The sequence below is a fragment of the Jaculus jaculus genome, chromosome 16, assembly GCF_020740685.1.
Source record: "Jaculus jaculus isolate mJacJac1 chromosome 16, mJacJac1.mat.Y.cur, whole genome shotgun sequence".
Taxonomy (NCBI): domain Eukaryota; kingdom Metazoa; phylum Chordata; class Mammalia; order Rodentia; family Dipodidae; genus Jaculus; species Jaculus jaculus.
In genome coordinates, this window is record NC_059117.1 from 9,837,393 (window position 1) to 9,857,653 (window position 20,261).

The 20,261-nt window shown below is 44.8% G+C and overlaps 1 protein-coding gene across 11 annotated transcripts in view; it reads right to left on the bottom strand.

Moving 5' to 3' along the window:
- Positions 1 to 20,261, bottom strand: part of Ikzf1 (IKAROS family zinc finger 1) — a 100,436-nt gene that overhangs the window by 14,450 nt on the left and 65,725 nt on the right. For 6 of the 11 annotated variants that reach the window (XM_045135464.1, XM_045135461.1, XM_045135460.1 and 3 more), the window contains 4 exons: positions 19,953 to 20,012; positions 10,516 to 10,776; positions 4,311 to 4,478; positions 61 to 186 (listed from right to left, as the gene is read on the bottom strand). In XM_045135464.1, the coding sequence (XP_044991399.1) occupies positions 61 to 186; positions 4,311 to 4,478; positions 10,516 to 10,776; positions 19,953 to 20,012 (615 nt within the window). The remainder of the gene's footprint in view (positions 1 to 60; positions 187 to 4,310; positions 4,479 to 10,515; positions 10,777 to 19,952; positions 20,013 to 20,261) is intronic. The other 5 variants (XM_045135466.1, XM_045135462.1, XM_045135470.1 and 2 more) reach the window with 3 other exon arrangements.

Sequence of the window (20,261 nt, forward strand, 5' to 3'; positions counted from 1 at the left end):
GAGAGTGCAGCGTGACGGGCCGGAAGAGGGCCCGGCGCGGCAGGGAGCCTCAGTGCTTACCTGGGTACAGCGTGCCTGCAAGGCCCATGCTTTCCAGGTAGTTGTGGCAGCGCTCCTTATGTTCCTCTAAAGAGCTTCGCTGTTTATAGCTTCGGCCACAATATCCACATTTGTGAGGCTTACCAACTGCAGAGAACACAATTGAGTTTAAGACCCCAAATTAAACATTGGCCTTCTGTGTAATGGGAGTGCATGCAATACAATTATAACAAAAAGATAAGAAAAAATTACTCTTGAGATCTATGGGTTTTATGGACCTGGTCAAAATTACTGAATTTAATAATGCTATCCAGGGGACTCATTGATTAGGCCAAGAACTTGTGTTATTCTTGTTTCACCGAATATGACTACCATGCTATCAAATCCTTTTGGAATCATTGAATTCTGTCCCTCAATAGGGAAAGATGAATGACTATGTTATAATGTGGGCAGAGACATGCAGAAGGCCGGACAATCTATAGACGTGCCTCCAGGGTGGGCCTCCCTTCTCAGTCTAGGCTACAGAGGTGTCTTGCTCCATACGGGGGCTACATCTAATGCAAACAGGATGAATTCAGTTCACAAGGCTAAACTAGGTGGTTCAAGGTTTCTAAGTCCTTAGGTAAAATCTTTAATGAAATACTAAATTTCAAGTTATGTCTTATGTAATACAAATGAACATTACTTTTATATTGTATAATACATTATACTTTGCTTAAAAATACACAGTATGAAAATATTAAGTGGAAAATGCTGTGACAAATTACAAAATGTATTTTCATCATGTTGAAAAACTAAAATGTATTTTTGTATACATGGAACATACATATTTTTTACAGAAACAGGGATTATGGAAACCCTCTATCTTATCCCCAAACAATACTAGAATAATTTAACTTATAGATCAGCCCTGTCCATCACTATAGTAATAGAAGTATTTTCCACATATCTCTTTAACATGGTATCCACTGTGAGGTTCAACATGGTAGCCACCAGCCACGGTGGCTATTGTACATTGCAAGTGTGGCTGGTACTACAAAGGACTGGTGTTTTAACTGTTTTTAATTTTCACCTGCTAACGCTCAAGTAGCACACATGGCTAGTGGCCAGCATGTGAGGGCAATACTGTTTCATATGAGTTTCATTCTTCCTGGATTTTACTGAGTGGTAATTTAGGAAAGGAAGACTAGAAAGGAATCTACATACTGCCTATGTTTAAAGACCTGAGCAAATATTATCTTAAAAGATAAAATTTCTTCAATTACTCATATGAGAAACATAAACTTCCACCCTAATACCAGTTGGTTGATGTAACATATATCAAAGGCTAAGTTGGCTAAGGCCTACACTTACGAAATTGCTTTCCTGGGTGAAAGAAGCTATGAAAAAGTTAACAAGAAAACTAAAATTATACTTCTAAAATAATTAATAGAGAAATTAATAATAGATCTTTTATCTAGAGACAGTGGTGTGTTCCAGACGCTGGGAAATAATGATCAAATATGGAAAGTTGCCTGAAATTGTTTATTAAGAACGGTGTTAGAACTTAATAAAATATAGATAACTATGTTATGTCACTTCCGTGAAAATTTATGATGTTGTTGACTTCATGATCACAATGGAATAAATGGCACAGTGTCCGAAATACATATTTTTTCTCAGTATGTGATTGATTTAAACTCTGGAGCACAAAGAATTATGCTCACTGTAAGCAACTGAAAAAGAAAGTCCTTCACAAATTTTGCATCTTCCAAGCAAGCAATGAGGAGGGAGGCATCCCCCTTCCCTGCTCCTGCCCACAGCTGACCTCCTACTGCTATCGGCTTGGGACAAAGTCTACTAACATGTTAGGGTATGAAACCTCAGACCACCCGTCAGTTGGTAAGGAAAGATATTGTTGTTGATCCTAGTTTTTAATGGAATATGGATGTGGTCTTTAATAAGGAAAGGGAATGCGCGACCTGGACTTTGCACACAGAGGATGAAGTCTGCTTGTCGTTGTCATGAAATCATCTAGAACTGTACACACTGCTTTTCTCTCTCCAACAGCTGTGTATGTCAGGGGCGAACGAGAGCAAACTCATCAGCACCCTACGTCTGTTAGCTCATTGGTTAGTCTATAGTATACAGGAGCTACCTGGAGCCTACCACCTGTTAGGTGGAAGTACTCAAGTCATTAGCCCGACTGAGAGGAGAACTCTACAGTACAAGGAGTAGGGATGGAGGCAGAGTAACACCAAAATCCTTCTCTGGGTATTCCTAATTCCACAGGAAAGAAGATAGACTAATACACTGTACGATTTAAGGATGTATGGTGTGAGTGACCTGAGGGCAAGGATGCTCCAGTTCATGTCAGCTGGAGTGCATCTTTGCACGTCCTACTAGCCTGAGGAGCTGTGCTTGCTGTCAGCCCGAGTGCAGCGTGGCTGACATCCTGCCCGCATCCATGTGACTCCTTATACGTGGCTGGTGTGCGGCCGCTTTCTCAAAGGTTGCCCACGAGCACAGCAAAGCCTGCACGATTCTCACAGCTGAAACCCACGTAGACCTGTATGCCACTTCCTCCCTGGCATCCCTTTCACCTCCATCCAGGTGGACCACATATGCTCACCACTAACTCATGTGAACACAGTCTCATGGGCATGTCAAGGAGCCTTCCACTCCCTATATCCCCGCAGCCAATCCCTTCTAGGCCTGGGCTCACCACTAACACATGTGAACACAGTCTCATGGGCATGTCAAGGAGCCTTCCACTCCCTATATCCCCGCAGCCAATCCCTTCTAGGCCTGGGCTTAGACGCCACTCGGGACTGGGAGGTGGACCCCACTGCCACCCCCTGCTGGCCTGCCCGCAGCATGGAGGAACCGCCCATTGGTTGGGAACTGCTCCTTTTTTTGGCAGGTATTGTTTGGCCAAACCATCACAATTTTCTGCTTTGAGTTTTCAGGAACCTTCTGCATGCTCATAGTCAGGGAGAAAGATGGACTTGATGTGGCTCAGGGCCCGAAGACTCCTCTTCTTACCTACGGCTGTCTGGGTCACTACCCGTGTGGTGGGGATCACTCACCAGAACTAGGCTCTGGCCCACATTGTAGAATCCCACTCTCATTTGTTTACAAAAGCCCTAGAGGATGGGCCTGGACAAAAGCTCCAGCCCTCCTCCCATGGGAATCTCTACTGGTACCTCCTACTGGGCCAGACTATCTTCCTTCTCTGCCCGCACACAGCCCTCAACACCCTCCCATGCCACACACGTGTAGGATGCTGGCACTCTTACTTGTGTGTGCTTCTCCCTCCTGAGGGGCTCAAGACATGTGGGACTTAGGGATGAGCACATTCAGGGTCTCTAAGACTGGCCCCGTGAAATGAGCACCTCTTATGTTTGGGTGGGTGTTGGCAGTGGGAAGGGGCTGGGCTGAGGACCCCTGTCCCACAACACCTGCCTGGGGGACATAGTTGCTGTTTGAGAAGTTATTAAGCAATGGCAGAGTGCTGATGACTGCCTGGGGTAGAGGGATTCTGTGAGGGTGAGGGCTGGGACAAGGGCCATCAGCCTTCTGCCCACAGAGACTCTTTCAACACGCGATAGCAAGTGTCCCCAACTGGACCGAGTAGAAGAAAGCTGTGTGCACGCGTGGTAGGGAAGCCTACCATGCAGTGACTGACCAAGATCTCTTTCTCTCTGACCTGGAGGCTTGTGGGGCTGCAGCACATTGAGCCTGAAGGCAGATGAGATCTAGTCAAAAACGGACTTGTGTGACACAGGCTGGGAGAGCTCACATTCTACCGTAGATTTATCTGGCATGACCTTGCAAGGCAATGCTGCTGCAGCAGTGTGCAGACAGCACCACACGGCTCCATTGGTTTCAGAGTAAGGAGAGTGCCTCTGGCCAGGGCGGGGTGCCTGAGCTGGCAGGTATGCTCTGAGCCACTGATGCGTCCCCTCCACAGAGGCCTGTGTGGATGAGGCTAACATAACGAAATGTGTGCGGAAACTTTGGGGCGCCAGCAGTACAATGGGGGAAATCCTTTGAGGAAATCCCTGTGTGCCTCTTCTGAAATATATCGTGAGGGGGGACGTATGTGTCCACCCCCGCCCATTTTCCCCAGGTTCAACAGCAAAGTTGACCATGGGGGCTGACGCTGTCACTGGGTGGGGCGGGAGGGCAGCGACGAGGACATTGGGAACATAGGGCCTGTGATCTGGGGGACCCCCTGCCAAACAACTGCCGAGACTCCAGGCTTGGGCCTGGCAGCCCAGATGACCTACCAGAGTGTGTCCTCAGGTGGCCAGTGAGGGCGTCTCTCCTGCGGCAGGCATAGTTGCAGAGGTGGCACTTGAAGGGCTTCTCACCCGAGTGCAGCTTGATGTGGCGCAGCAAGTTGCCCTTCTGAGTGAAGGAGGCCCCACACTGGTTGCATTGGAAAGGCCGTTCTCCTGGGCGAGGAGGGCAGAGGAGAAGCTGGGTAAGAACAGGACCAGGCCCCGCACAGGAAGACAGCCGCTGCGAGGAAGTTGTTTCCCATGGGCCCGGTGACTCCCACCGGCTGCAGGTTTGATAGAACATGCGGCTTTCACACTAAACCTGCCAGCTCCTTAACGCTTCACTGGCTGGGTCAATTTGATCTGAAAATCTAATTTTTTTTCCCTAAATCAGAATGGCACATCACAATGCAAATTCAAACTCATTTAAATAAAGTGACTGCAACATTTTGTGATGAAGAGCCACTCTTCCTGATCAGCAGTTTTGGAATAAACCAATATCCAATTTTGCGTGTTGTGGCATTTGGTGGGGTTTTTAATGTGGCTTTTTTCAAAGGGTCTTTAAAATATGCCACTGAAGCAGCAAAATAAAAAGGGAACTCATTAAAAATGCATTTCAGGATCACAAGTTCATTTCAGCGTTACATTCTTATATTTAAATGAAAGGCACTTCATTATAACAGTTATAATAACTTCTTTTCATTTACATTTTCCCTGTATTTTCCCTTTCAATTTCTTCTCCATTACCTGTCTGTCCCTAAGCAGGCAAGTCAGGAGAGAGACAGACAGAGAAGTGCGAGGGAGAGAGAGATTGGAGAAAGATTGAATACAATGAGAACTTAAGAAACAGGGCTATGAAGGCCGTCTTCCAAGGAAAAGGGCCTACTCTCCCAGCACATGGAGGAAGTCAGAGCTGCCTGGAGACTTGCTGCCTTGTCCCTGCTTCACAACGTGGAGACCCTCTGAGCTCTCATTTGTCTAAACCCACAGAGACAAGTTCCACTTCCAGAGCAGATGTAACTGTCCTTGAAGGATCCTTACAAGGGAAGTCGAGTTGACCTGTGTCCTGAGACCCCACAGTGTGAGTGCTTATGCTGTGGGCTTGGCAAAGGTGCATAGTTCTCTGTGAACAAGCAATATCCTAAGCTGGGCGTGGTGGTGCACACCTTTAATCCCAGAACTTGGGAAGTGGAGGTAGGAGGATCACCATGAGTTTGAGGCCACCGTAAGACTACATAGTGAATTCCAGCCTGAGTTAGAGTGAGACCCCACCTCGAAAAAACAAAAACAAAAAACAAAACGAACAAACAAAAAAAGCAATATCCTATTGTCCTGATGTGCTTGCTCTAATTACAAGTCTTAATACCTAATTCAAGGACACTTCCTTTAACTCTTAACTTAACATCATATGTCCTGAGGACATGTTTTCTCAGGAATAAAGAATGTGTCAAAATGCCTATTTAAATACCATTTTCCCAATAATTAATGGTGGCGAGGATGAATATCACTCATCAAAAGTAATTAAGAGGCATCTAGTACTATTAAAATCCACTGCAGATTAAACTTTAAAATCTATACTTGCACTTAAATTTTCTGATTATCCTTCATCTTTTTCACTGGTCAGGGATGATATAAAAGTTGAAACTTATTTACAGCAATATTTGATGAGCTGAAGGCCAGTCAATGGGGTTTTGATGTTAACCCGAATGCAGTAAAGCTTTCTTCATGGGTCTCAGCTGAGCACCAGCACATAGCACACGTGGACACTGGGTCACTGCTGAGAGCTGAGCCTTCCTAGGATGTGGTCACTGAGTCTGTGCTCGATTCCAGCTGAACACAGGGAGAAGCGCACAGGAGAGTGAGAGATGCCATGCACAGGTTGCCCCAGCGGGGGGAGCCGAGATACACCTCTGGCCACAGTTCTTTTTCTTTTAGTTTTGAAAAATATTTTTACATTTATTTATTTATTTGAGAGAAAGATAGATAGATGATAGAAAAGGAAAGAGGCAGATAGGGAATGGGCGCTCAGGGCCTCTAGCCACTGGAAACAAATTCCAGACACATGCGCCCCCTTGTGCATCTGGCTTGACCTGGGTCCTTTGGCTTTGCAGGCAAACGCTTTAACTGCTCAGCTATCTCTCCAGCCCCACAGTTCTTTTTTATCTGGACAGGGCTGACCCTCAGGCTGGGTGAGAAGACAAGTGGAGAAAGCCATGCCACACAAAAATAAATGTCCATAGTAAGGATGTGGGCAACATTCCTGGTGATCCAAGTGTGTCTGTGGAATGGCCAAAGCCCGTTAGTCCAGTCTTACACCTAGCACCCAAAGGAACACTGGGGAGGTGCTCAGAGGCTGTGTCTCCCAGGTCTGATACAGTGGAAGGAAAACAGAGAGTGGGAAGCAGAAAGGGTAGATGATTACAAGCACTCCAACCCTCAGGAAGGAAAGATAGCCATTCCTTAGAAACTGAGGTCTCTCTTTCCATTGAGTCAGTGGTCCTTGTGGGGTCTGTTTTCCTGGCACTTAAATTCCCGCTGCAGGGCAGGCCTCACTCAAAATCTGTTAGTTTTCGACAGCATGTGCACTCTAAGGAGAGCGGGTCTTGGAGACATTCCCAAAAGGGAAAATACAGAGTGTTCCACTCAAGGGACACACTGCCTGGAGAACAGGGCTATGAGGGTCTCTTTATGTTGTTGGTGGCCATTGCCTGCTTCCTTGCAGGTCAACAGATTGGTATTGTGGTTCTACTTTTACTTCGCTGGGACAAGGAGTTTGACATCACAAATTCCAAATTTCGTCTTCACGTTTTCCTGGCTGAAGTTTCTTTAGGAGTGTGTGAGACCCTTCTAATAACTGGGTACAAAAGAAAGTCTCCAAGCCTGTGCAGCTTGGGGGACTTCTGACAGCCTCTCTGGAAGTAAATTACAAAATGTTTGACTGCAAGAATGGATGTGTCACCACTGTGTATGCACTGCACGCTGTGCTGGGCTGGGCGCAGGGCAGATGCCTTTGATCCACCAGTGAGAACAGCCCATGCGGGGCCATTTCTCAGTCTTTATTAGTGAGGATAATAATATTCTGAATACTGGTGGATCCTTGCTGTGCTCTCTACATGTTTTCTACAATCCTCTGTCTGCTTCTCATACCCACCCTGAAATTCTGGTGGGTATGGAGAGGTTGTGGCAACTTAACCAAGCATGAAACTGAACATAGAGCACCAATGCCCACAGCCACTTAGAGAGTTTTGGCTGTAGAAATTTACCCAGGTGGGATGGGCAGGGCCAGGGCTCCACTCTGGGAGATGCCCCAGAGATCACTCAGTTTATCAGGGGAGGGGCGGAGGAGCCCTGAGCCTGGCTAACTGGAACATGGGCGGAGTGAGAAACTGAGGTCATAGTGTACTTTCTATCTTATCCACAGGGGCATCACATCCTGTCTAATCTCCTGAAAGGCTGCCCAGGTGGTCCTGACTGCTCGCTCCTCCATGAGATATGCTTATCATGTTAGCATGCTCTGGACTCCCCAGTCCTGGCCACTTCTTAGAAATGGCCACCCTCCAGCCTCTCCCAGGGTCTGAATCAGAGCCAGCCTTTTCACAAAATCCTGTGATTCACAGCCTCTTTCAAGTTGGAGAAGCACAGAAAGTATGCCACTGCTGATATATACTACCTAGACACGGGGAGATCAAAACCTTTCTGGTATGTTTAATTACTCAAACATAGTTGGGAAAATGTAGTTTCTATGTCTACTTGTAGCCCTGTGTATTCATGCACATCGGATTACTGTGGAGAAGACACACGTGCACTCTTTAGAGATTTCTTCTTTTAAAGTAAAAGGCCATGTAGGATGCATACAGTTGATGGTATGCCCTGAATTCTGGAAGGTATCTGTTCAACAATTGAAGAACTCAGCATATTGGGGTAGTTGTGACGCTTAGGTGCTGTTTGTGGGGAAAGTACAAGACAACAGCAGGTGCCACTTTCATGTCTGTTTGGCAGGTTTGTTCATTAAATGTAATTCTTTTTTTTTTTTTTTTTTTAATCAAGACAGGTAGTCATTACCTTTGGCAGTTTAGTATGTCAGAATTGGATTCACTTATGAAGTACCTATTTAAAAAAGTTTTCACTGGACAGCCAGGCCTTGCATGAATCTGCAGGAAAGCAATTCATTGTGAGGCGTAGTCCTCATCAGGAGTGAATTACCACAGCTCATGGAGCCGCCCGTGAGTGTCTACCACAACAGCTTCCTCCTAGCTCGTTCCACCTCATCACAGAAAGCAGAAAGTGGGATTACCCTCACACTCCTCTTAGCACTGTATGTGATAGGTCTATTTCGGTGTGTAATTTAAGGTTAAGCTGCCCTCCAGAAAAGCCAAATTTGCCTAAATTTAGGAGCTACATTTTCGTTGGCTTCCTACATATATTTTAAGTGGAATATATTACATTGGAAGTGGCTTCTACTTGCATATAAAAGTTTCAACCTTACAAATATATTCATTGCTCTATTAACATCTTTTTGCTCAATGTGTTTTTCAGTTACTTCTTAATGTTTTTAGTTCATTATTGTTATTAGTTATGTACCCAGTGTGCACTCACCCATGTTGGTACCATCGTTAGCTTGTCCTCACCCCTCTGCAGGGACCCTCTACCATGGGGAATGTGGGTCATGCATTGGGGGGTTAGATATCAGTTATGGGTACGAGGCAATGTCTCTGAGCACAATTTCCCAATATGTGGCTCTCACAACCTTTCCACCCCCTCTTCTGTGAATTTCCTTGAGCCATGTTGGGTTCATTTTAGGTCTGCTTCAGTGATGAGGTCTTGAGAGCCTCTGTGTCTCTGGATATCTGGTTCGGTAGGAGTTGAGTGTTCTCTGGGTCTGTCTCCTATCCTATGTATCTGGTTCTGACTTCTTGTATTTTTGATAAACATACCTTGGTTTGGCCCTATGTAACAAGCATACAAAGCTATAATTTTCAGGTCATCCTCCTCATTTTTCTGCAGTCTCTTATAAAATATTATCTGCTATGTCTCCAAAGCAGGTTTGCACCCATCCGGTTCCCCTCCTGGACACTGCAATGGCAGATGCTAATTTTATGATGCCCCAAAGACGCCAGACACAGATGGCTCAGGGTATCTATGCTCTATGTACAAGCTTTCTGTGACTATGAGAGTTGGTTAGCTTATCATACTTTACCTACCTTTCAGGAAACTTCCTATAAAAAGAAGAGTAAAGTTTCTGTTCAGTTCAAAAGACATCTTATACATGCAATTAAATGTAGCAAGTGTTGTTGATATTTTACATTTAAGACTCTTCAGTGCCCATAGTGGTGATGCTGTGATTGCTCTGTTAGCATGTAGCTGACTGTCCACTCAGCAGAACTTTATGACAGACAGACAGACAGGCTTGGCCGGGCTTTCTACACTCCATGGCAGGCGTGAGCACAGCTCCTCAACACTAGATTTACACATTGGTGTATGGAGAATATTACACTCTCTAACCCTCCCAAAGCCGCTAGGGAACCTTTCCATATGGCAGGGATCTGGCATGGATTCCTTCCCAGTGTCGGATGATGAGAACTATGTAGTGGTCTGACCCAAACGACTCCGTGTTACGGGGCAAGCCGCCTGTAAATCGAGCGCACCCTTTCTGAAGAACGCCATTTTGCTGCTTTGCCACCATTCACTAATGTCTCCAAACAGTGAACCCTGTGTGTTCAGTATGACTTTAACACATATTTTATTCATGGTTTCTCAGTGCAAAGTTTATGTAAAGGTATATTTCATACCCTTTGGTCTTGCTTTATAAAGAGGGTTGATGTAAACATAAGGGCCAACACAGTACCTGAGACATGTCAGCAAGTGCACCAGCCCCTCACGTACATGCTGTTAATGTTTACTTTACACTTATAAGGTTCACTAGGGACATATGGACAAGTCCTTTCAAACACTGTCCCGGAATATAAATGCTTTACCTCAGTATAACTTGGAGCCCATTGCTTTCAACCTCTGCCCTAATGGTCACTTGGGACATGTTCCAAACCACATAAATGTCCCCCCACTTTCATGGTACCTGAGCCTGGGGCCTTGCATGTCCGAGGCATCTGCTGTACTACTGAGCTGTGTTCCTAGCTCCACTGCATGTTTTGCTCCTTCCACACCCACAGGACCGCCTCAAGGCCATGAAAGGAGAAATTCTGCCAGGCCTTACCAGTGTGGCTTCTTTTGTGAACCATGAGCACATTGGGCCCGATGCAAATGATCCCACAGATATCACACTTTAGTTTTCCGTTAGGAAGTCGAATGCCTCCAACTCCTGACAAAGCCGAGCTGCCTTGGTCCCTGTGGGAGCCATTCATTTTCTCTCCTGAGGCATCAAGCATTCGTAAATCCTCCGCACATTCTTCCCCATTCATTTCACAGGCACGCCCATTCTCTTCATCACTCTGAGTCTCTACTTTAACATTACTGGCTGAAAGAGACAACACAGGAGGCCACTCAGTGTCATTGCAACAAAGATCATATCAGAGCAACACAGTAGCAAAAAGTTAGCAATTTAGGGTGGGACCTCACCAGACCCACAGCCCTGTGGGATTTCAAGAGCTGAATCCTGCATACTCCTTGCCCATTGAGCAGCTGGCAGTAGGAAGCGAGTATTCAGACACTTCTCTAGGGCTGACAGGCTCATAGTGCACAATCCCTAAGAAATGGTTATTGATTTGTTAAAACTCTCTTATGCACATTCATCTAAATGTTACTGGATTTGGGATAAAATTTGGGAATTCATGTTCAGCATCTGATCCCAGGTGTTTTTCAGTTTTCTTTTTTCCATGTTATTCAGCACCCTTTATCAGAGGTGTCCTCTGACAGCTCCTTTACTCTCTGAAAGGTTATCTGTAGTAGCTTATGAATGCAACAGAGAGGTAAGAGTTATGCAAACAGGAAGACATGAGTGGCTTAAGTATGATGAAAACTGCTATTGGCTTTGCCTTATGTGTAAGTGACATGACAACTTTATCATTTGTCTGTTTTCTTTCCTAAAGAAAATATGAGAAATCATGCATAGCATCCTGAAATACATGTAATGACCAGGAGAAACTGTGTTCACACCAGGACCCATAATTTTACCCACTATATTTACAGACTTGTAAGAGTAAGGTAACCAGTGAAATGGTTGACATAATTTTTTAAACATTTTTTAAATAGTTTATATTTTTTGACAGAGAAAGGAGAGAGGGAGGGAGAGAGAGAGAGAGAGAGAGAGAGAGAGGGAGAGAGAGAGGGAGAGAGAGAATGGGTGTGCCAGGGCTTCCAGCCACTCTAAATGAACTCCAGACACTTGGGCCCCCTTGTACATCTGGCTAACGTGGGTCCCGGGGAATCGAACCTGGGTCCTTTGGCTTTGCAGGCAAATGCCTTAACCACTAAGCCATCCCTCCAGCCCCTGTTGACATAATTTTTGATCACCTTTTTCTGTCCAGGATTCTCTCAGCTTCACCCCCAGTGAAGCAGCACGAACGTGACTGAGAACTTGTCAGAAATGTGCGCTCCTGCATCCCCCAGCCCTCCTGGTTCTCAGAGGACAGGGCGAGCCCAGAAGAGTGTTTGGATATTCCACTGGAGATCTTGGGGTACACTTACTGATGAGAACATCTACTTTAAGCAATCTACAGAGATCATAGCCCTTTCAGGTGATTGAGGTGATTCGAGTCAGATGTCCCCATAAACTCATGTGCTCTGAACTCTAGGTCCACAACTGATGGCAATTTGGAGTTTCCTGGAGGAGATGCATTAGTAGGGTCAGGTTTATGGGTCTTATAGCCAGCTTCCCCTTGCCAGTGCTTGGCATACTCTCCTGCTGCTAGTGTCCACCTAATGTTGGCTCATGTGCAGTCTTTGCTATGCCATGTTTCCCCTGCCTTTATGGAGGTTCCCCTTGGGACCATAAGCCAAAAGAAGCCCTTTCCTCCCAACAGCTGCTTGGGCCAGGTGCTCTGAGCCAGCATGGTGAAACTAACTGCAGCAGTGAAATATGAAAAGATGAAGGCAACAGGGATCTTATTCCCCAAATCCCTCTTGACTGGGATGTCTGGGCTCCGGTAATCCTGCGTGCACAGTGGCTGGACTAGGGTCTTTTTGCTCCTTTACTGAAAAGTACAGAGATCTCGGGTAGGTTACGTAATTTCTGTGTCTTGCTCCTCATCCATCGAAAGGGTAACTATCTCAGTCCTGGCCTACCAGGGCAGCTGCGAAGAGTCAGACAAGCAGGAGCTGGGATCACAGTGCAGGACCCAGACTGGAACATAGAAATTGACGTGCACTTCATCTGCTCTTTCTACAGAGCGTTCTGCTCGGCCTGACCCCAACACGGTTGTGGCACCTCGTGTCAGGTCCAAGCACCTGAACTGTGTGTGCACTTTAACCCTCACAAGATCTCTACAAGGGAAGTGCCATTCACACCCTACTGCACAGCTGAAGAAGCAGAGGCACAAAAGCTTAAGCAATTTGCCAGGGTCACATGGCTTGGCAAGTGTCACAGCTGGGAGGCAATGGCAGGACACCAGCCCCTAGTGCCACATTTCTAACCACTTAACTGCCAAGGACTTCCTGTTGGCTCTTTGGAGCAAAGATGAAAAGAGAAGGGCATGAGATGAGTGGATTGGAGCATGGGTACAGCCCCAGGGTGTGTTCTGAAGCCTCCCAAAGTGAGGATGGACTGGAAGGTTGAATCATGTTATCTGTCTCTTCCTGTCGGACCCACACCTAGGAGAGTGCTGAGAAATCCTGTGACAAGGCTTCTCGAAATGCTGTTCCATGAAGTTTAACCGTTCCCAGAGGCCAAACAAGAGACTGAATACCACCCATGCCATTAATAAGGGAGACAGGGAGGCAGGCTTGCCCTTCAGGCCATGGGGCTAAAGGCCATGAAATTCTCTAGACTCAGCATTCCCTGGTAACTGTAGGAGAGAAGTTTGTTCACCTGTGTCTGTACCCATCTTGCTATGGATGAGCATCTCCACAAGTCCCATGTTTTACAGGCTTTGTCCCCAAGGGGCTCTATCAGAAAGTGATGGAACTGGTGAGAGGCAGGGCCTGGTGGGAGGTCCTCGGAAGGGACTGTGGGATCTTCCCTGCATGTCTCTCTAGATGTGTTGGTCTTCTATGATGTATGTCCCTACCCCCCAACCACCAGGCCCTCAGCAGAGGCTCTGCTTGCTCTTTCCTCGAGCCCACAGGATCAGAACCACACATGCATATCTCGTTATAAATCTCCGCCTTAGGCAGTTCCCTGTAGTAATGCAAAGTTAACAGTGCTTTATAAAAGCAGAGAACTGAGCTGGGACAGTTGCTCTGTCTAGGCACGTGATACCTCCTACCATGTTATGATGTAGCAGAAGGTCCCCCCGAGCTGTGAACACCATGCTTTTGGACTTCTCGGCTTTCAGGACCACAAGCTCAATGGACTTCCATTCTTTCTACTTAGTCTTAGAAATTTTTTTTTTAATTTTTTTTTTATTTATTTATTTGAGAGCGACAGACACAGAGAGAAAGACAGATAGAGGGAGAGAGAGAGAATGGGCGTGCCAGGGCTTCCAGCCTCTGCAAATGAACTCCAGACGCGTGCGCCCCCTTGTGCATCTGGCTAACGTGGGACCTGGGGAACCGAGCCTCGAACCGGGGTCCTTAGGCTTCACAGGCAAGCACTTAACTGCTAAGCCATCTCTCCAGCCCAGTCTTAGAAATTTTGTTACAGCAATAGGTAACAGACTGGGCTAAACTTGCTCTGGAAACATGTTAAAGCTAGGAAGATCTTCTTAACCTTAGATTATTTATATTACCCATGTGGTAACTTAACTGAGATGTGGGTTGTATAAAACCAGTGGAAAAAATTACAGCAGGCATGGAAATCTGACCCCTCCCCGCCCATGACAGCTAAGACAGCAGCGTGTGAACCAGGAGCACCCATGGTTGAAAACGGCACTATTTACCTATTGGATGATCCCTTAAGCAGGTTCACAACTCAGCTGGATTTCACTAATGTGGAGGCAGCCAGTTAATCAAACCTGACTTTGCTTTTTGAGGACATCTATGTATGTATGACACCAAAGCACCTTCCAGACATTCCCATGCATCAGTAAGCATGGCAAAGTATTTGTGTGACCCCTTGGGGTTATCTGTGGCATGTGTCACTGATGTCTATGTGGAAATTTCTCAGAGGGCGGCAGAGGCATGTTGGCTGTAATCTTCAGTTTTCTGGTATTAGGAGCAGAAGTTCTGCTTTAGCAGGCTGCTTGCATAAGAAGGGAATGTGAAGAGTCCGGAAGGAAGTAGAAGAGGGAGCCTGCAGTGGATGTTGCTCTAAATGTCACAGACATCTCAAAGCCAGAAGACTTGGTAACTGGACACAGGGCTGTTGCATTGTTATCCCACACAAGACAATGTGGCTAACAGATATGACAGAAGTAGATGAAAGGAGAATCACTTGCAAGTTGTCCTGACATCAGTAAGGACAGTAGATACAATTTTGGACAGACATACATACACAATGGATGGCTATCAAGAATATACATTAAATATTTCAGACTTACTTGGTGTAAACTCATGCTGATAATTGCAGAATATTTTAAAATTATACATATGTATAAACATATACACATGAAAGAGATTATGTTGCACATAAACTTCAAGGGAGAAAGCTAAAGTTGCTGTGACAGTGTGAGTTTCTGAAAAGGAGGGTGCTGACAAGATCTTTACATCCCTGAAGGTACGGCCAAGGACCATAAGTAGTGGAAACATAGTGGGGGCTTTCTATTTGGCAGGCACTGCACTTGTTTTGTGGAGGATTTCCATGTCAACTGCTGAATGTTCCAGAGGTGGGAACTTGCTAGTATGATGAGGACATTGTAGGACCTGTTAGGACTTCAGAGGTCTGTGATGAGTAAGGAATAGATGCCCAGAGACAGGGGCATTTGGTAAGAAGAAGTACACTGTCAGCATGTCGAATTTCAGATCTGGATAGTGTGCAGAGTTCCTACACATTCAGGGGACATGTTCCCATATCTGCAAGAACAAGTTCAAAGTGGGTTCTGGCTACGTGGAAGGGAACTGACCGATTTCTGCTCAGCAGCCCTTGAAAATGGGGGTCTCTGAGAACTGATTAGTTGTCTGGAACTGCTTCAATGAAATGCTGCATTCCCTCTCTCTCTCTCTCTCTCTCCCCCCCCTCTGAATATAAAGAATATACTTATAAATATTTTGTAAACCTCAACTGTATTCCACTACTTATAAAATGTGAACCTGGTAAGGTGCTCAGCTGAAATGATTAAATATACAACATGAAGTAGAGACCCATCAGTGTCTTCCCCAGAAGCTCCGAGCTTTTCCAGTGACTGAGAGACAGTGGATGAGGGTCTGAATCTGTCATTCAATAAATTTGGCCTATATTAACAATGGATGTTGTCAAGTCCCTAGTCAAGGCTACTTAAAAATAAGGAAAGTCAAACCTTATCCCCTGTAGTTTAGAAGCTTCTGATATGTGTACTAAGTGGAGAGTCCTAAGAGAGAAATCCTGCTATGAATGCAGCAAGCACTTGAGCGTACTGAAAGTTTTGTGTCGAGGAACCTGGAGAGTCAGAGGAACTCAGGCCAACAGGAACCAAGAAGCCTGGCCTCTCTGCCAAGTGTGATATGCATTCGTGAATAATTAAGCACTTCTAATGCAGAGGGATAATGCATGCTGGGAGTCCCCAGCTTACAGATGTTTGTTTCTTTTTCATTGTCATCTCCTTAGCAGAATGTGCCTTCAAGTTTTATTGGAAAAGTAATTTTTGGTACTCAGAACATGATTTTGCATTGAAAAAGTATTCTGAAGTTCTCACTCATTGTGAGTCTAGGCCATATAAGTTTGAAATGCTCAATATTTTCAATGGAAAATGGGAGTAAGAACAGCCTTGGAGCAATAGCAACTGGGGTGAATCAAACTGAGTAAAAACATGGCAGATACATCATGGAATTATCTGTCATAATTACATGATTTGAGGTGCAAATGTACACACATATACACACACACATACATCAATGTTTTTGCTTTTTGTTATTATTGTTGCCTTTTTTTTTTTGATTTTTTTGGAGGTAGGATCTCATTCTAGCTCAGGCTAACCTGGAATTCACTCTGTAATCTCAGGGTGGCCTCAAACTCATGGTTATCCTCCTACCTCTGCCTCCCAAGTGGTGGGGTTAAAGGCATGCACCACCATGCCTGGCCTTTTGAAGCAGGGTCTCACTCTAAGTCAGGCTGACCAGGATCTCACTTTGTGGCCCAGACTGGCCTTGAACTCATGGTTATTCTCTTACTTCAGCCTCCTGAGTACTAGGATTAAAAGTACGAGCCACCATTATCATACATCAATTACTTTTTCTTAAATTTAAATTTATATATAATAGGTTATACTCTCTTTTATCCCTCACCTCAGCTCCTGTTAGGCTGGGGCCTTCCTTAGTGGGATTATGGTTTCCTCTAAAGGAGATTTTGGCACACGCTTGAAATTCTAGCACTGGGAAAACTGAAGCAGGAGGATTAGCCATTCAAAGTCAGTCATTGTCTTTGAGCTTTGAGACCAGCCTGGGCTATATGAGAACCTGTATCAAAAAAAAAAAAAAAAAAAAAGAAGAAGAAGAAGAAGAAGAAGCTGAGCATGGTGATGCTTGCCTTTAATCCCAGCTCTTGGGCGTTGAAGTAGGGGGATTGCTTTGAGTTCCAGAACAGCCTGAGACTACATAGTAAATTTCAGGTCAGCATGGGCTAGAAGTGAGACCTCACCTTCAAAAACAAAAATAAATAAAAAATTTAAAAAAGCTATGGAAAATTTAAACATTAATTCGAGCCATTTATTATAACAGTATCACTTAAAATACAAAGTTTATATCTTAGCAAGTTACTTTAAAAAAGTCTGTTGCACATGTCCACGTGCGTGGTATGCATAAGGATGTATGTGCTTGAATGTGGGTATGGGTGTGTGCATACACGTGAAAACCAGAGACTGATGTCAGTGTCCTTGTAATCTCTCCCCACCTTACTGTTCTCTTTTTTGAGGCAAACCCAATGGACTGGCTTATTTTATGCAGGAGAGTAACAGCAAGTGAGGGAGAGAGAGAGGGGAGAGGGGAGAGAATTGGCGCGCCGGGGCCTCCAGCCACCGTAATCTAACTCCACACTCGTGCTCCACCTAGAGTACATATGTGTGACCTTGCACACTTGTGTCATCTTGTGCGTCTGGCTTATGTGGGACCTGGGGAGTCAAACCTGGGTCTTTAGGCTTCACAGGCAAGCGCCTTAACCACTGACCCATCTCTCCAGCCTCACCTTACTTTTCTCAGTGAACCTGGAGCTCATTGATGCGGCTAGGCTCGCTAGTTGAATTCAGTCAGCCCCAGGGACTCCCTGCCTCTGTCTCCTCAGGGTGGGCCGAGCCTAAGTCTTATGCAGCGCAGGGATAAGTTCATGTTCTTGTGCGGGCAAAGCAAGCGCTTTACCTGCTAAGTCTTCTCCCCAGCTCCTGTGCACATTTTTAGAAACACTTCTTATTCAGTGCTTTAGGATTTTAAGCAGAATGAAGTCAGAGGCAAAAGATAGGCAAAGAAAAAGATGGGAAAGTACAGAAAAGAGAAAAAGGTTACAAGCATGTCAACCTTTCCCACAGGTATCAGGGATATAGGTTGGATTAAAGATGGTAGAGGAGACAGAAAGGAAGGAGAGAGGTATCTGGAATCAAGGAAGACAGTTCTGTAACTTGACCACCAGGTGGCGATATTGGCCTAGAACAGTTTGGTTGCTGTTGGGTGGGGGTATAATTAGGATCAATCAGCCATTTGTACCAGGAGGATATTTACAATTTGTGAATACTGAGGGGAAGAAAGAGAGAAAATGAGATGCTATTAACTCATGAACAAATTTAAGTAAGCGTATATACAGAAAGTTCATTAAAATTATGTTTCAGAAAATTGTCCAGTGCATATATATCTCCAGTATTATCTTTCACCCTAGAGGTCTCACCCAAGAATCTGTTTGGACATTATCATATGCTGGCTTAATCTTTCCCCAGAACCAATGAGACTATCTCAGAATGTTATAACTCACTCTCTAGTGCATGTGTTTTCTCAAAGCATTTCAACAACATAATTGATCCTCTTAAAATTACCATGACTTCCCTGTGCTGGCATGTTAATGCTTTATATGTGCATTAGGACACACACATATCCATTCATACAAACATTTACGTGGATACATATGCCTACATTGCAGAAGTAAATCTCAAGCTGTTATTTTAAAGTTGAGTCAAGAGAATATTAGCAAGAGAAACATCTCGTTAAATGCTTTATATTCTGGAAAAGTATTCAGTCTGGTCTGGGAAGTTAAACTGGGGTTCAGTGTAAGAGGGTGGATGATGGAAAGAAGGTAATGGGATGGGATTTTGATCAAAACATATTATGCACACCTATGGATACAGAAAATAACAAGTTTTTTAAACAACGTTTAAGTTGATAATACTAAATCCTTTACACACCAAGTAGTTTTTAACAACTAGGGTGTCAGAAACCTCTCTTTACTTGTATATTACAACAGCCTGGGCTGAGGAAGCAACTTGTTGATAGAGCTCTTGCTTAGCATGCACAAGGCTCTGGGTTAATGCTCAACACTACACATACACAAAAATCCAAATAACAGAAGAGCATGAACAAGCACAACCTGCTTTTTGGTGTTGTTTTAGAATATTACAGAATCTATTAATATAGGTTCGAAAGACTGAAATCCAAAAGGGTTAACAACTTGTAACGTTTTAGTAGTCATTTCCCTATGCATTAAAAAACAATTTGTTCTTAAAGCACTTCTATTAAGGAAGATGTCCAAATATATTAATTATTTATCAGCTCTCAATACCTAAAAAAGAAACATGAAATCAACATTGGTTTTTAATATAACAACTCAGAACAGAGCAGGTCTGTACGCACAACAGTGTGTCCACTCGTGTGGCAAGCCACTACCAGAGAACGGCCTGGCAGCCTGTGAGTTTTGTTTGCTCAGTTATAAAGTTCTCACTGCAGGTCAAGAGAAAAAGCATACCACTTCTTCTTCTGTCCCACCAATTTGCAAAAACTATCTTGAGAACATGCTGGTGTCTTGAGGCTAACACAAAGTGTGGGACATACAGGCCATGACTACGGCCTTCACCGTGACAGTGGGAGCAGCCCTGCAGACTGACAGTCCCACGGGGCTGCTCTCAGCCCCTCCCCACTGTTACCCCACTCTCTACTACTGAGCCAGATGTGGGGGTGCATGCCTATAACCTCAGCACTTGGGAGGCAGAAGCAGGAAGACTGCAGCAACGTGGAGGCCAGCCAGGACTACAGAGTGAGGCTGCGTCTCAAAAAAGACAAGACAAAACCCAAACCCCTTGTTTTGTACTTTATGTTATGAATGATGATATCCCTGTTTAATGGATGGGATGGTAAACATTTATTTTTCTCACTTTCCCAAGGGTAAAGGAACATGCTGATCAAGAAAACATGCAAGTCACAATGTTTACACGATGGCACTCAGTATGGGATGAGTACATGCTCCTGTTTTCCAGAAGCAAAGTGTATACTTACGAGAGAAAGATTTGGGAATTATTGCATGAAAATCCCTAAAGCCATCAGCCCCATATGTAACTGCAATAAAGAAGGCACAAAGAAAGCTGGGTTGTAATATCATCAAAGATACCATGAAGTTAAAAGATATTATTATTTTAAGAAGCATATTACCAATGCAAAGCTACGGGTTACCTACTAACTTGCTCCTGCTGTTCTCAGACAGAAGAGTCCGTACTCAGAACAGGACTTCAGACTCCAAGGGACTCAACACAGAGTGGTGTGAGCAAGCTCTGGAGGGCTTTCAACACCTGAGAAGCCCACCTTGAA